The 15,965-nt window shown below is 39.7% G+C and overlaps 3 protein-coding genes across 5 annotated transcripts in view; 1 reads left to right on the forward strand and 2 right to left on the reverse strand.

The window, feature by feature from the left end:
• The window catches only part of pkhd1l1.1 (PKHD1 like 1, tandem duplicate 1), a 29,902-nt gene extending 19,499 nt beyond the window's left edge, over positions 1 to 10,403 (reverse strand). The window contains exons 1-25 of one of the 2 annotated variants that reach the window (XM_008331056.3): positions 10,284 to 10,403; positions 9,749 to 9,884; positions 9,585 to 9,662; positions 8,639 to 8,783; positions 8,134 to 8,242; positions 7,962 to 8,019; positions 7,785 to 7,878; positions 7,590 to 7,643; positions 7,411 to 7,484; positions 7,252 to 7,294; positions 7,036 to 7,106; positions 6,796 to 6,906; positions 5,327 to 5,419; positions 4,595 to 4,860; positions 4,430 to 4,521; positions 4,175 to 4,334; positions 3,906 to 4,029; positions 3,667 to 3,810; positions 3,363 to 3,517; positions 2,880 to 2,990; positions 2,632 to 2,781; positions 2,186 to 2,310; positions 1,636 to 1,799; positions 1,273 to 1,442; positions 212 to 344 (exon numbers count right to left, since the gene is read on the reverse strand). In XM_008331056.3, coding sequence (XP_008329278.1) covers positions 212 to 344; positions 1,273 to 1,442; positions 1,636 to 1,799; positions 2,186 to 2,310; positions 2,632 to 2,781; positions 2,880 to 2,990; positions 3,363 to 3,517; positions 3,667 to 3,810; positions 3,906 to 4,029; positions 4,175 to 4,334; positions 4,430 to 4,521; positions 4,595 to 4,860; positions 5,327 to 5,419; positions 6,796 to 6,906; positions 7,036 to 7,106; positions 7,252 to 7,294; positions 7,411 to 7,484; positions 7,590 to 7,643; positions 7,785 to 7,878; positions 7,962 to 8,019; positions 8,134 to 8,242; positions 8,639 to 8,783; positions 9,585 to 9,662; positions 9,749 to 9,809 — 2,785 coding nt within the window. In that variant the 5' untranslated portion in view covers positions 9,810 to 9,884; positions 10,284 to 10,403. Of the gene's footprint in view, positions 1 to 211; positions 345 to 1,272; positions 1,443 to 1,635; positions 1,800 to 2,185; positions 2,311 to 2,631; positions 2,782 to 2,879; positions 2,991 to 3,362; positions 3,518 to 3,666; positions 3,811 to 3,905; positions 4,030 to 4,174; positions 4,335 to 4,429; positions 4,522 to 4,594; positions 4,861 to 5,326; positions 5,420 to 6,795; positions 6,907 to 7,035; positions 7,107 to 7,251; positions 7,295 to 7,410; positions 7,485 to 7,589; positions 7,644 to 7,784; positions 7,879 to 7,961; positions 8,020 to 8,133; positions 8,243 to 8,638; positions 8,784 to 9,584; positions 9,663 to 9,748; positions 9,906 to 10,283 lie in introns of both variants that reach the window. The other variant, XM_025065195.1, reaches the window with a different exon arrangement.
• nudcd1 (NudC domain containing 1) overlaps positions 6,811 to 15,965 on the forward strand; it is a 30,060-nt gene continuing 20,905 nt past the window's right edge. The window contains exon 1 of the mRNA XM_008331053.3: positions 6,811 to 6,913. Coding sequence (XP_008329275.1) covers positions 6,886 to 6,913 — 28 coding nt within the window. The 5' untranslated portion in view covers positions 6,811 to 6,885. The remainder of the gene's footprint in view (positions 6,914 to 15,965) is intronic.
• On the reverse strand, positions 13,924 to 15,880 carry LOC103393926 (transcription and mRNA export factor ENY2-2). Of its 2 annotated transcripts, XM_008331054.3 has the most exons (5): positions 15,796 to 15,880; positions 15,619 to 15,689; positions 15,454 to 15,524; positions 15,241 to 15,315; positions 13,924 to 14,245 (listed from the first exon to the last, which is right to left on the reverse strand). In XM_008331054.3, exons 2-5 carry the CDS (start codon positions 15,684 to 15,686, stop codon positions 14,169 to 14,171), a joined length of 291 nt encoding a protein of 96 aa, XP_008329276.1. In that variant the 5' UTR covers positions 15,687 to 15,689; positions 15,796 to 15,880; the 3' UTR covers positions 13,924 to 14,168. The 2 variants fall into 2 exon arrangements, with proteins under 2 accessions (XP_008329276.1, XP_024920980.1); XM_025065212.1 differs by lacking the exon at positions 15,796 to 15,880 and having other exon boundaries at positions 15,619 to 15,777.

Here is a 15,965-nt window from a genome sequence, read left to right on the forward strand (position 1 = left end):
TAAAATGAACCTTCAGGTAAAAAGTGGTTTTTAGTTTCAACGACAGCAGAAACTCAGTGACTGTCGCCATTGACTTCTTCAAATTTGGACTAGGACCCGGAAGAGTCACTAGACCAGCAGAGGGCGACTTCACCCGCTTAGTCTAATCTGAAATCTTCTACTAATGGACAGATTATTGGCCCATTTAACCTCCAGTCCAGTCTCCAATCACCTTCAGCTCGTCCTCCATAAATCTCCACGTCGAAGGTGCCGGACAGAGGCCTTGTAGCTCGATGAGGTCGAGACACGCTGACGGTGCCCGTGCCTTCCTGGAACACTGCCGCGTCGCTGCTGCTGCTCACCGACTTTAAAACCAGTCAGAAAACACATCAGTCAGTTTCAAGAATATAGATAATAGATACTAAAGGCCCACGATGAGCTCTCTTCTCGGCTAACTGCTAATGCGATAATTGACAGTGGCTAACAGTTCCAAAATCCTTTTTAAATATTATTTATTCTGATTGTTTCTGTACGCATGTTTGGAGCATCCGAGAAATACCTTTTTTATGGTAAATATGGTCAATAATTCAACTGTGCTTGTCCATTTGAGTTCTCCTTCTGGGAGCGCTTGGGAGATTATTTTTCCAGTGTGATTTTCAAAGTGTGTTTTAGCGCACCCTGCAGGTTTGAATGTTTCACTGAAATTTTTCAATTGAAAAAGATCCATCTCAAAACACTACAGAGACCTGGGGATTTAATTCAACTGAATGCAACAACGGACGCCGCCCCCGACACATTAACGCACCCTTTTTTCCCAACAGTCACATGACCTCAGGCCACGCAACACTTCCCGTTTTTACGACACTACACTCTGCAGAAATCACCGCTTCCTCTTTTTGTCTACAGGAAATTCTCTGTGTGACGTTTTTAAAATAATCGTCATCAGGTTTGATTGGGTAATTCGGCGCGTGTATCCTGGTGGGATTATCCATAATCTGGGTGGTGCCGAGGGTTGGATTTCCGGCCCCAGGCTGTTGTCTGTCTGGATTTTTTGGAGTTTCCCAAGACATTTAAGACAGATTTAGAGAAACCACATTGTTGGTTTACTGTTCTGTGACTGTGTTCTGTCTGTGATACTTCTTCTGGGCCTGGAGACGTTTCTTAACAAGGGTTTCAGTTTTCAGCAGCTCAGACCTGCGATAATCCTGTGTCCGACAACATCCACGGCCCGAGTTATAGACTCAAACAGGTTCATTCAGGATTTTTCAGAGCAGTAAAAATCAGCCGGTTTACCTGCAGGAAGCCAACTTCTATCATGGGGAAGTCGAAGGCACAGTCCACCGGTCTGGCCTGAATCTGATAACTGATCTGAGAATCACTGGACAAGTCTCGGACAACACTGAAGGTCTCCAAGGATCGGCCGCTGAGCTCAAACGGTGGCGGCCTCCTCCGGAGAGGGACACCTGGGAGATGGCACACATTTACAAAATCTACATGTTTGGAAAATACCTTTGAAAGTGGATGACGTAACTAGCATTAAGCTAGTTGGCTACATGTAGCTAGAACACGAAGATATCATTAGGTGTTTGGGTATTTTCAACACATGATTGAACTTTTTTTTCCCCTCATATATGATAAAAACTTCTGGTTGCGTACCGTTCACATTGACGGTGGTGAACAACTTCCCAATGTGAACAGCGTCCACGTAGAAGTCTTCTCCAGACGGGTCTTTGTAGAGGTAAAACTCGGCCAGACTGTGGGCGGTGCCCAGATACTGGGCCTGTAGAGACTCCTCCAGGTCCATGCAGGTGTAGCTCCACCTGTGGAGGAACATCGTCGGTTCATCGGAGAATACTGAAGATACTGCGAAAGACTTTTGTCATGGTACAAATACTGTCTTGGTGGTGAAAAAATCTGTAATTCTAGAGAATTTTGTTAGTTTTTCATATCTGTATAAAACATTGTATTTAAACTAATTTATAAGAATAAAGGGTCAACTGTTTAACTATAAGCCAAAATGTATTTCAATTTCAAATACTTTTGGAAAACAGAACTTTAAGGTTTGAATTCTGAGAATCAAAGATGTCAGATGATCAAAATGTTAGCAGGAAACAGAATCTGGGATTAAAGTCCTTCAATCTTGAATTATTCAAAGCTTGAATATATATATATATGTGTGTGTGTGTGTGTGTGTGTTAAGTTTTGATCTTGGCCTCTGTTGAAGGAGACGCTGATCTCTGCAGTCACTGTGCTGGTGACGCCTTCAAGGTTGATGTAGGAAAACTTCATCCCTACTTTGTCCTGGAGTTTCCCCTTGTAGGCGAAGCACAGCTGGAGGAGGAGCATGTGGAATGGTATTGATTATTTTAATAATTCATAACAATATTTTATAAATAATTCCATGTTGTCAGTAAACAACTGTATTTTTGTATTTGTTTCTGTATTGAATTATTAAATGATTATTATCTCGTCATTAGTTCATGAGTTTTAAAAAACTGGATGGAGTTTTGAGATCAGAGTCAGACGTATGACATATATACTTTATCCTGACAACTATATATATATATACGTTTATATATATATATATTTTAATTTACAACACTACGCATAAGTTCCATTGTCCGGTGTGTTGTAGTTGTGTTGTGTTTTTACCATTGGGTGTTGACTCAAAGTGATCTTATTGTATTGGCCTCCAGCAGCTTTGGTGTAGGTGTCTTTGAAAAGAACCTGTGGGTTCTTCAGGGACCACTGGCCACAGAAGGCAGAGTACTGCACCGGCGTTCCTTCTTCTTCTGTGTTAAACTGGTGAGAACACACACACACAGCACGATTACAAACTGCACAAAAACCTTTCTGGCTTTCCCTCTCCTCCTTCGTCCTCTTCTTCCTCGTCCACCCACCTGGGAGTTGTCGTCTTCAAAGTTCTGGGAGTACTTGACGTCTCTTCCCTCTGTGGTCAGGATCTCGGCGGGACACTGGGCTGTCATCAGGTTCTCCAGCGCCGTCTGGACCTGTCAGGTTTCACCAACGCATTCACAACATCAAACATTACCAGAGCAGATTGTGTTTTGTCTCAGGAGGTAGAAACCTGCGGTCCAATGTTTATTTCCTGTCTGTAACGTGCATTCATGTCAATTCAGTGTTTTTCAGCTCACATTTAAGCATCTTTAAAAACTATTCTGGGATTATTTTAGCGCCAAGACTCATGTTGTCTGAGCTTTCACCCATTTAGCTGGGCTTGGCTAGCTTGTAGCTATTCAGAGCTAAATTGCAGGGTTATTCGTTTCAGCACATTTTAACCCAGTGTTTCCCTAACTATTTTTTCTGGCGACCCATATTTTAAAAGTCACAAAACCTCCGTGATGTGCGGTTGAGTCACTCACCTGAGCTTCAGATGCGTTGAAGGCCAGAGGCTCTGTAGGAATTCCCTCCCAGAGCAGAGTGAACGTCTCCATGTTGCTCTGCCCCTTGGTCAGTTCAGCCACACTGATGGTGGCGTCTCCTCCAAACACCTCCGAGGTCAGAGGCTGGAAGTCGCCTGGGTTCCAAAAAGAAAGAGAACATTACATGATTCTTAGTTGATTGATTATATGTCTCTACGTTTCGTTACGAGTGGATTCCATAAATAAATCCAGGCTCTCATCGGCAGAGATAGAAACTCAAGTTGCATTTTTCTTCTTTTCTCACCTCTGTCAGAATTAAACGTGACAGTGTAGTGAGATCCGGCGTTGTCGTCTGCTTTAGTGACTTCAACCGTGTCAGGTTTGATGGACCACAGGTTTCCCAAGGCGCGTTCCACCACGGCAGCACTGGAACCGACTGGTATTGGTTCTGAAGAACACAGAAACAAAGTGACGATAAAACTCGTCTTTCGAAAAATAAAAAGCCAAGTAAGGTTTAGGGTTAGAAACTTTTCTTCCTGTTACCGGTCTTAGCGGGTCCGTATCCCAGACTGAAGGAGCCGCAGAATTCGGTGGCGCAGCTAACAGTCACTTTCTGAACCTCTTTGACACTGACGGTGTCAGTGGGCCAAAGGTTAAAGGTCAACACCTGACAAGACACAAGACAATTTATTTTTGGTTCTTTTTCCTTTCGTTCTTTAGTTGAGGCAATGAAATATTAAATCAGAGGCCAAAAATAGTTCCATCTTTACAAAAAGATTAGTGCAGGTCAAAAGGTCAGATAGGTCACGTACCTGTTCTTCATCGTACACGTCATACTTGGCTATGATATACTGGACCTCGTTGACGGCATCATCCGTCTGGTCCTCTGTAAATGTGCTGTCCTCTTTAAAGAAGCCAATGTTGATGTCTGCTGCCCCTGCATGTTCTTGATGGAGAAGTTCAATGTAGTACCTGCAGGAGTGTTGGAGTTTGTTTTGGTTTTTTTTGGCCTGTATTTTCTCACGGCAGAGTACAATGTTGTTTGTTTAGTGTGAAGTCATACGTACGGTTTCCCTCCCTCTAAAAGCATGACGTCAGACTTTTGTGAATCCAGGCTGAGGTGGTCTCTGACATAATACGGCTGGTGAGCGACTTTAGCCTTCAGTGGAGAAGAAGAAATGTTACAGCAAACATTCAACCTTTCAACATTTCTGTGTCACTCTGGTCCATACTTTGTCTTCTGGTCGGCTGGAGTTGCTCATGAAGAGCTCACAGCGGTCGTCACAGTGGAGGTACATGTTGTAGTTGCCGCTGGAAGGCGGGACAAAGAAGCCCCGGGTGTGGGTGCAGAAATAATCATGGTCTTTGACGTAGGTGTGGCGGAAGGAGTCGATCCATTCGGACCAGTATCCGGTGGAGTTTTCGTTGAGGTCCCTGATGTTGGACAAATATCGTGGCCTTGTGTCATTCCAGCCCTCAACCTTTAAACCTCTGCTGCCTGGACGGAAGTCAGACAGAAGAAGAAAAGTGTGAAAATCAAATCTATGATCCATTGTCGGTTGGTTGATGGTTCCTGGTTGCTATGCTCCCTCGATCAAGAGACCTTACAAGGGGACCAGGTTTATAAAAAAAACAAAGATCGCCGTGTAGGATGAATACAATTAATGGAATGCGTGATTAAAACAGGCTTTTGTCCTGTGCGTGATCACTGTGCGTGATAACTGTTGGTACGGACAGACATCAAAGTCGTCTGAGATGTGATAAGCTGTGACATGTGACAGAGTGAAATCATAATCTTCAGGACAGACTTTTTCCGTTGACAGATGGTTCAGATTCTTTCGCCGACTGACTTGACAAATGTCATTATGTCCATTGTGTAGATAATGACACAGCAGAAACCACAGAGACGGGTGCGGGACGGTGGGAGACGACAACAATAGACTGGAGAGACAAAATGTTCTCACCTGGGTACAGCGTCACATTAGGGTCCATGGTGTGCGCCGCAGTCCTGCACGTGATGGTGTCGTCAGACCAGCTCTGGACTTCGCACGGCAGGCCTGGAAAAAAAACAAGCATCAGGTGAACAAAAGCAAAGAAGCTCAATGGATAAAAACACCTTTTTGAAACTTGATGATGATACTGTGTTTAAATATCTAAGGTTATAGGGTTTTACTCTCATGTCACTTGGACTGTATGAACATTTGGTGCTAAATAAACTCTATCATATTCAAATAAATAAAATGAGTAATTGTAAAATGGTTAATCAAAATTTCTGTTTTATATTTTTTTTCAGGTCGTGTTTCCGACGCAAATTGAGGCCAAAAATTGTACATGGTAAGGCAGGCTTTGGGGATTTGCAGGAACAAATGTGAAGTACCAGACACTGGCTTGTTTGTTTAATTGGTATCAAAGGAATAGCCTTAGCATAGCATAGCAATGTTAGCCCCAATAAATATGGCCCAGGACGTACCTGTAAGAAACCATAGGAAAGGTATTTGTTGTATCTGACTATACAAAAGTAATAGTGTTGGATTCTGGAAAGAAAACTCCAAATATTGTAATTATTTAAATACCATCCAATCAGTTTGCTTTTCTGACAAAGCCAACTCCACATCCCCAATATCATGGAGTTGATAAATGCTGACTGTATCTACTGACTGTCATTCACTGAGGTTTTTGTTCCATGTTGGCACGTTGTACAGTAACATGGAAAAGACACGACACAGACTGAAAAACAAGGAGTTCCACACAGACTGCTCCGAACACGAGGCGTAACTGAGCACCAGCAGTCTGTGAAGTGACCCACAAAGCACTGACATGGTCGGCTGGGTCTCTGTCTTCACTGTGAAGGAACTCCACATTTTTCCTTTTGTTGTCAAATATGTGCAGACTTTTTTCCGTTGTGTTGCTGAAGGAGATTCTTTAGCAACACAACAAAATAATTGTAAGCCCTGAACGGGCTGGGTTTTGTTTTGTGGAGAGACAAAGTGTAGCTCTTTGTTGTACCATGAAAACACTGTGTCCTGGGAGACAACAATGACAGGAAATGACAAGAAAAAAAACAAGATACAACTGACAAGTTTCTTGTATGTAAAAATCAACCTGAACCTGAACATTTAGGCAAAAACGTCACCTGTTTTTATTAACCGACATCAGTATGTTTACTGCACTGCACTGAGTAGAAAAGTTTTTTTTTTTCACTAGGTCTGGCTGCATGCAAAATTCACCAACTGTCATGGTTGGTTGCTACAGCAAAACAACATATTGTCGCTGTCTTCTTTTGTTTTGCCTTTATAATTCTAATTTTCAAAAATAAAGTACTAAACAAGTAGTAACAAGAAAGTTTAGTTGAACTTCAGTTTTCTCTATCAGTCACTTGTTTACACTGAATATTTAATCACAGTCAGTTTTCACTCTCGTGTTGCAGGATTACCTCCGACCAGAACGCGGATCTCTTCGCTGGTGTTGTCAAACCTGCTGCCGTGAACGGTCAGCAGCGTTCCGCCCATGACGCTGCCCGAGGATGGAGAGACGCCTGTCAACTCTAAAAGGTAAGAAACAAAAACATATTTTTCTCAATTCTTTCCTTTAAAAAAAAAAAAATCCATCTCCACTACTTGGACAAAGATTAGACTTTTACCATAAATATAAAGACTTGTGTGGGTGACGTTACCTGTATAGGTTTGGAACATGTGAAGGTTGTTGAGAGATGAAACTTTAAGTAGATACTTTTCGGCATGTGATCTATAGATTAGGAATAAAAAAAAAAACAACGTTATACAACAGTCCTGGTCCAGACAAATGACCCAATGACAGAATTTATTTTAAAATAGTGGCCCAATGACAGAATTTATTTTAAAATAGTTTCCACCACTAATAAAATCCTTACCTTCCGAAATCACCATCGAGGATGTAGGTTAAGTTGTGATGTCCTGAGGGGGAAACAGAACAAACGTGTTGGTTAAAATGTCACGATATTGACTGATTTAATTTGTAACAATGTTGCCGCGTCATGAGACAACTTTAGCTGTGGCTCGAAGCTTCTTACCGACAAACGTTCCTGTCATTTTGCAGCTCATGTATCCCCACCACGATCTGTCGTGGTCCAACCGCAGTTCATATCTTTGGACACATGAAAAAAATGTCAGTGCTCCAGAAACTGAAGCTGTACCTGTGTACAACATTTGTTTATTTTTTACATGAAATAGTCGTAGTACAAGTACTTACAGTTCGTCTGAGTTGGGTTTAATCAGTTCACAGGGCGTTCCACCCATGTAGACTCTGCAAACAGGTAAAAATGACCAATGGGAGTAAAAAGAATTTGACTAATGAAAATGACTAAAAATGAACCTAGATCAGGGATTTGGAAATCTTTCAGCATCTATTTTTATTTGGCCACAACATTTTTGTTTTCATTCATACCTCAAGAATCTGGAATTGATGTTGTTGGAGCTCTTCTTTGAGTTACTGCCGTACACGTCTGTGAAGATCAGTCCTCTGATCGTCACCAACGACCCTGCAGTGAGTTCATGTTGTTGAATGGAAGTGGTTTTAAAATATGATCACATTTCACTTCACGTGTTAGAGAAGTAATTGTACCTGGAGGTCCAGTGGCAGGTGTCAGCGATGTGATCGTAGGAGTGCGATACCACACAGTCTGAGGATGGAAAAAAAATAAAAAAAATAACAGGGGAATAAGATGTAAATACATTAGGAACTAGACATGGTATTGTTTGTAGTTTGGTGCTGCATTTGTTTTTTGCAAACATACAAAAAGGCTGCAGTGGTAGGGTTTGTTAGCACCGCCGCAAATGTTGTTCTCAGGGATGTCAACGCCATCCACGCTCACGCGTACCACATACTGATCGAATGGCATAGGTCTGTAAAAATAAAACATTTAATCAGAGGAACTGTTAGCTAACTTATTAGCCAAAATTATTGCAAACTCAAAAACAGGTAAATGTAACTGACACTTAGATTAGCTAAATAACATTGAACACGCTAATATTTAGCCTAAAATGTAGCTGAAAAACAACATAATACAATGGAAATCTTAGCCAATAAAGCTTAATAATCAGTCAGAGATTATTTTGTGGGAAAATAGAAAACTCAATAAGAGATTAGAATTTAAAATCACCTAAAAGGGTAACTCAGAAAAACAAATTGCTAATCAAACTAGGCAAAATATCCAAAATGGCCTTTAAAAATATCAAACAAAAGGTGCATTTCCTGTGCTGGTGTATGGAGTAATTTAAGTTGCTGTGGCCCGTGGCTACCTGGTGTAACATATGATCTGGTCTCCATGTGTGGAATCTCTTTCCACGTCACAGGGGACTGAGAATTTGTCTGACACCAGAGTTACACGGTTACCAAACGTGTCGCTTTGAGGATTCAGCTGGAACTGGCGCTCCTGAGCAAAACCTTAAAAAAAAGGAAATTAAGAGAATTTATTGTTAAGGTACAATTGACATTTAAATATTTTTAAAACAACTTTTAAACAAAGTTGTTTATACGACCAAGTTTTTAACCAATCGTATTTCAGTCATCGGACAGTGTGTCAGACAGGGTGAAAGTGCTGTTTTTTTTTTTAACAAATCAGATTTTTTGTTGCTACATTAAGGCCTTCGCAGCCGGTGTATGTTAACGTCAGCGATTTAAGTGCTTTGATTGGATAGTCAAATAACATCAGTCTGGACGTTTGGAAGTTTTCTCTGCGTCCACTGCTTCTGTCAAGCGGACATTTTTCGGCTTGAGGCAAATTTAAACTTGTGCCATAAACACAACAACAGGATAAACTCGACTGTCGACGGTAACATGGAGGCGAAAAAAATACTTGTTGTTCGAACAGCGACTCACGGATAATCTATACAGAATAACAGTAACAGAGTCTTCTTTTTTGTATACAAATAAGCTGACGTTTTAGTGAGTAAATAATATATAATTTAAAAAAAAAAAAATAACTTGGGGGGGTTAATATAGATAAAATGGCGTATTATATATATATATATCGATTTTGATGTAATAATGACTTTGTAAATTGTGTAATTTGTGAAGTAATTACCTTCTGCATTGTGTGTTAACGCACATAATGGCTGCAATAACAGGGTTTGTTTAGAGAGCGGCATGTTTTGTTATCAGGCATATCAACACATCAGTATCCAATTATTGTAATTGTTTTATCTATATATATGTATATAAACGGTGTGTGAATGAATGCCTCACCACTCCCTGAAATTGTCAGATGTTGCGCCCCCTCCTTGCTGCCAACACGTGGGGTTATGTAGTTAATTTGTTGAGCCCCTGAAGTAAAAGAAGGAAAAAAAAAAAAACATTAGGAAACTACAAGATGAGCCGGTGATTATTTATTCTTCTTCTGCTTGACTCACGGCAGCAGCACCACAGGGTGAGCAGAAAAGCCGAGGTTTTAAACGCTGACTCCATGTTCATGGAGCTGCTCTGGTGCTCCACCTACAGCCTGAGGTTGGGAGGTGACGCCGTGGACGAAGTGGTGGAAAATTTAACCTCCGAGCACAAAACAAAGAACTAAATAAAAATTAACCAAAGACTTAAAGAAAAAATAATGCAATTGGGAAAAACCTTTAACTAAATAGTTTAATAGAGATTCGATACGTTTCGCAATACAGGATGTGATATATTGCGATATATTGTGATGTACTGCGATAGTATTGTCACAAGGATATTTTGAGATTTTTAAAAAAAAACCTTTAACTGTAGGAAAACTTCAAACATTTGTAATTGCTAGAGCAGATGTAATAACAAAATAAAATGAACTAACCTAACGAATATTTTAATGTTAATTGTTAATAAAAAAATCAGTACAGTGCTGTAGAATATAGAATTATGATTAGAAATAAATATCACAATAATACAGTGTATCAATATTAAGAGTAAAAACTCTACCTTCTGTCAGTGAGACAGTGGGGTTAACTGGTCACTCGTCTCTGGTGTGCTGATACACACACACACACACACACACACTCTCGCTCATGTACACAAACACACATTGGCTGTAGAGTGCACTGACTCCTCCACTTTATACTGCTGCTCCTTGGTCCGCCCTGTGGGTGGTGCCTGCACAGATTGAATCATCACATTCACCTGCATTGTTACCAGTAGCAGCACCACTGTAGTCTGTAATCAGCTGTCATCACACGTCAAACTAAACACATAAATAACACACTGATAATACTGCATATGTGATACAGTGTTAGGAAAAAAAAATTTGTGTTACAAAAAAGTGGAACTTGAAGAGTATGATGATGAAACCCTTTAAAAAAACATATTAAACTAAATAAGTATGATTTATTTTGTCACAATAATAAATGTATTTAAATTAATTTAAAAATTAAAGTTTTAAATTTAAATATACCAGCAAAGCAACAGGGCTGTATACAGAATATATTAAGAATAAACTTGTCATACAGCGTTGATGCCTCAGACATTTTGCTCATTTCCTGGGGCACAAAAATCACCAAGAGCAGAGTATTCTCAAAATACAGTATGTAGAGAATTAACTTAGGTTTGAAAAAACAATATGTGAAAAAAATATATTGGAGAAAATACAAATAAATAATTTCTGGGGTTTTTAAAAAGGGGGTTCTAAAAGTAAAAAAACGTTACATGGTCAGCTGAAAAATTAGCCAAATCATAGTTAAATGTTAGCAAACATTTACATAATTGTTTAATTTGGATAAAAAGACAAGACAAAAATACAAGACAAAAAACATAATTATAACATATAGTTGTCCAGAACCGTTTCATGGGCCCACTGATGGTAATCCATGGACCTGCTCAGGTTCCTCAGACCTCCATTTGAGAACCATTATGACAACATATACAAATCAGAACCTCAGCAGTTTTTTTTTTGGTACTTCAGAATCTATCATGAGAGATGAGTGTGTAGTGTGTAGGACTTGACTGTAAATGACATCACGTGTTGTGTAAGTTGTGATGATGTCATCCACACTCAGGTTGTGTAACTCCGCTCCTCTGGCTGCTTCTGGTAGACCAGTCCAGTTCCACGTCTCCTTTGTTAAACACTGGAGCAGATCAAGTTTCCTGGTCCCTGTATTTGACGTGCTTTCACATTTATGACAGTGCTGAGCACTCAGGTGCATTCTGGGTAAAAAAACACAAAGAACAAAGAAGTCCAAACGCCATATCCAAAAACAATTGGTTGACTTTGGTAGGTTAGAGCCAGCAGAGTACACAGAGTACACAAAGTACTCAGTAAGAAACCTGAGTTGTCTTCTGTTTTTCAGCGCCCCCTGGCGAAGGCACCTGGTGCTTTAAAAACCGCAGCCTGAGTCTACATCACTAAGTAACATTTTGTAGTGTGTATTACAGTCGTAGGAAGTACAGTCGTTTTAGCATGACGTGATCTGAAGTGTTCGTCAGGTCAGATGGATTGAAACATCTCAAATATAGAAGTGTAAAAATAGCAGTGTTGTATTTTTGGAGGATGTGAAGTAAGAGTTCGGTGACTTCCAGGAGGGAAAAGAGGAACACAGTCCAAAAGACTGAGAATGACTGTCTGTGATTTTACACAGGAATTTCAGTAACAGTCTGTGATTCATGTCTTTTACTGTCTGTTATTAGAGCTGTTTTTAGACTTTAAGTAAGTCTTAGTATTTGTCAGATTAGTATTTGTCAGATTAGTATTTGTCAGAGGGGATGACGGGGGTGCGGGGGGGGCAAATGAAATGCAAAAAAACATTCATTGTTAATAATTATATATAATACTAATCTCATGCTGAATAGACGTAATAATCATCAGAGTCTTTCAGCGAGGAGATCCGTTCAAAAACATTTATATCTGAGGGATTACTTTGCTGTTCGTCAGGGGTGTCAAACACATGGCCTGCGTGCCAAAACCAGCCCGCTAAGGTGTTAAATCCAGCCCAGTTGATGAATTTTTAAATAGCAAAAAATACACAGTCATCAATTATATTTCCTTAAATACAAATAATAATAATAATAAATATCTATTATACTTGTACGTGTTTGCATGAAAACAAAGGGGAAAACATTGACTCATTATAAATAACTTGACTTATTTAAAGTTAATAGGTTATGATTGTACTGGTCCGGCCCATTTGACATCTAATTTGGTTTTATACGGCCAGTGAATTTAGACGAGTTTGACCGCAGGTGTGAATGTGAGTGTGAATGATCGTGTGTTTTTCTGGGATTAGGTCCAGCCTGAACGACATTCCCTGTTGTTTTGGGATTATCTTTTGTGTAATCCCACAGTGTATCAGCTGGTCTGGCATCATGAGGTTTTTACCACCTATCTAACTGGGTTATGTAAGACTGTTGTTGAGACACTCTGTGATTCTGCAGATGTTCCATCAACATCCTGTCCCAGCTCTATGTTGCTGGAGGTTGAAAAAATAATAATTACCGCTTCAAGAAATGTTACCTTTCCTGATGAAACATCCATCAGAACTTAAACAGAACCTGATGCTAACACCATAATTGCAGACCTGTCAGCACCCCCCTCTCCCCCCCCAAACTCTCACTCCTAATATTAGCTCAAACACTACATCATCTCTTTTCTCACGATAACACGTGGATGGAGATGGAGATGGATTCGCTCCGAAGGCAAATTCCTCCAATAGTTTTGAACTCATTACCTGTTCAATGCAGCCTCCACTTAATGTTTTTTTTAAAACTGCCATTTAAAAGTCTTTAAATACCCCCACAATTGTCTCTGTTGACTGGAGAATGCACAGAGCAATCACACATGTGCAGAGTCACGAACACGAGCAGTTATGTCGTTCAGCTGGTTCACACGATGATGCAGAATGTGTGTGTGTGTGTGTGTGTGTGTGAGAGAAATGCTTGCCGCTGCCACTCAAGATATTTAAAAAAAAAAACATGATGCTCCATCAGGGTCATGAACCCCCACATGCTCAAACACGGACAAGGTTTTTCTCAAAAAAATGTTGTTTTTTTTTCTCAGGGTAGGTTTAGTGAGAGACGCCGAAATAATTATATGTACGAAGGTAAAAAAACAAAAAAAACTTTTTATATATATTTGTTCAAAGACTTGAACGGCAGCAACTCTATAATCATGATAATTAGGGATATCCGGTAATATTGCCCATATTAGCATAATTCTGTAATATTGGTAGGAACAATTGTGTAACCTGAAGATTTGATGTGAAAATGAAAGTGAATTATTGTCATTGTGACAAATGTCTGCATATATCGGTTGATATCGGAATCAAATATAGATTTTTTGGATTGTTTTAAAAAAAAGTTAATATGGGACAGCCCTAATAATAATCATAATTGTTCTTAAAATATCTAAAGTTGACTCTACGTTAGCCATCTCTCAACCTTACCCACTAAATGTCAGCAGAGGTCGAGGTAAATTATCCTTAAATATTTTTTTCTCTGTAATAGATATTAAAATGAGGAAAAACAAACAATAAAACTTAGTGCAAAAAATACTAATGTTACCTAAATCAGCAAGGTTAAACATTAATATTATATATTCATATTTTTAATGCAATAATCAATCCATCAGACAGGACCACAAAATAGTCATGACTTTATTTCACTTTTTTTGTCCAAAAATGCTGCAAAACAAAGTAAAATACATATGAAAACACATGATACCAAAACCAAAAAATATACAACACATCTGTGATGCTCAGATTGAGAACAAACAATATGAGAGGTGGATTTATAACATGTTAAAAAAAACAACAAAACAACAACAACAAAGAAAGCAACGGGGGAAGAAAAATGAAAAACACTAGACACGTAGGCTGTCGTTCACAAGGTGGCGTGCTGAGCCAGAAAGGCTCTGATTCGTGTCAGGAGCTCCTTCTTCACACTGTCTGGTACCAGTGCTGAGGAGGAGAGAGGAGAAAAGAAACAACAAATTAGAGCAGTACCCTCTAAAAAAACAACTAAATAAATAAATAAAAAAAGCTCGAGATGCAATTGTACACAACAAAACATAATAATCTAACCTGTTCAATATTCAGAGGAGCTAAACAATAATGACAACATCTTATTATTCACTGATTTCCTGTAAGCCGTTGGTCTTCAACATGGAGTCCACAACCCCATAGGGAGTCCACAGAGCTGCAGCACGGAGGTCGTACAATTTTTGGTTGATTCGATTTTTTATTTTTCTTTCTCCAAAAATCAAGTCACGTTCAGTTCAGTGAATGTATAGAAGCATTAAAACCAGTTTAACACTGTGTCACCTCGCATTAGCACAGAAAAAGAAGCAGCCGACAAGATGCTTCTGTCATCACTGCAAAGACAGGTGATGTGATGTCACCTCAGACCAACCAATGAGCTCCGTCTGCAGAAAACACAGCGCTCACGTGTGTTCTAAACAAACTGTCATCTGTTCGTTTGATTTAAACATAAACATGGAATATCACATGCATGAAAACCCAGGGCTCGCAGTGACAGTAACAGCCGTACCGTACACAAAAGAATATTTTTCTTTTGCATTCTTTCAAACAGATAGGAGTGTAGTCTGCGTCCTCCGTGTCTCAGTGTGCAGCGAGGACTGCCACGGATCAAAGGCAGAGATAAAAATCACACAGACGGCAGCAAACGTAATCCACATTCACTTTGTTGCCGTGTTAAATATTTGTTGTTGTTGTTTTATCAGTTCTGGTAAAATGATTCACACGTTCAGACCCAAGTGACATTCTGATAAGGTCTTATCTGGTATAGTTTGGAACTCTGTGTTCTCTTTGGGTGAGCGTCCAAGCACAGACAGGGACAACAATGTAAACACCAACCTATTCCATATAGTGTATTTAGATATTCTATAATGTTGATTTAACGTCCATTGACAAGGGATCAATGAACTGAACATTACCTCTGCCTTTTGGCGTGACTTCTGTCACCAGGTCTTCCACTGTGACGTGCTCCAGGCCTTTTTCTCTGATCACATCTGGACACATGAGATGAGATCAGAGCAAAGATCACGTTGTAGGTCAAGGACAATAGAACTAGAAAAGTATTTCAAAAATGCTTTTACACAGAATAGTGATTTTACGGCAGCATTTTAAGCCAACATTAAAAAAAAAACCTTTGCAGTGAGCTTTCAGCTGGTCCTTCCATCCACACTCCACCAGCTTGGCCCGCAGCAACTCCTTTAGGCTGCGAAGTAAAAATAACAGTAAGATACAAGTGTTTGGTTTTATATCATTCACGGACAAATCACTGCAGAGGGAACAAAGATAAAGTGCCTTACCGCTCCCGTTCTCCCATCTCAATCAGCTTCTGGTTTATTGCAGCCCTCATCTGTGAGTCTTTGCTCATGATCTGGCAGGAGAACCGATCAAACACAAATGTTTGTCACCTTAAGTGTAAAAAAATCTAAAAATGCAGCAACACTCTCGTATTACTATGGAATTCCACAAATCGTTACCTTTTGTCGGGTTTAATAAGTCGAGGGAGCACTCTGTCCCTTCTCATAAGCGTTCCGGGGAGATCGCTATCTAATAACGTCGTTCCGCGTCGTAATAATAAAAACAAAATGATACGAATTTGAAAGATATTCCCTTTTTACATTACAATTATAAGAAGACTTTAACAAAA

Source organism: Cynoglossus semilaevis, chromosome 18 (assembly GCF_000523025.1).
Source record: "Cynoglossus semilaevis isolate Cse_v1.0 chromosome 18, Cse_v1.0, whole genome shotgun sequence".
NCBI lineage: Eukaryota > Metazoa > Chordata > Actinopteri > Pleuronectiformes > Cynoglossidae > Cynoglossus > Cynoglossus semilaevis.

Excerpts from the sequence above, each read along its gene's own strand:
- LOC103393926 (XM_008331054.3), bottom strand. The coding sequence starts at position 15,686 with ATGAGCAAAGACTCACAGATGAGGGCTGCAATAAACCAGAAGCTGATT. Across the intron at positions 15,316-15,453 it reads GCTGAAAGCTCACTGCAAAG|ATGTGATCAGAGAAAAAGGC; the intron begins GTTTTTTTTTTA and ends TCATGTGTCCAG. Across the intron at positions 14,246-15,240 it reads AGTCACGCCAAAAGGCAGAG|CACTGGTACCAGACAGTGTG; the intron begins GTAATGTTCAGT and ends TCTCCTCCTCAG.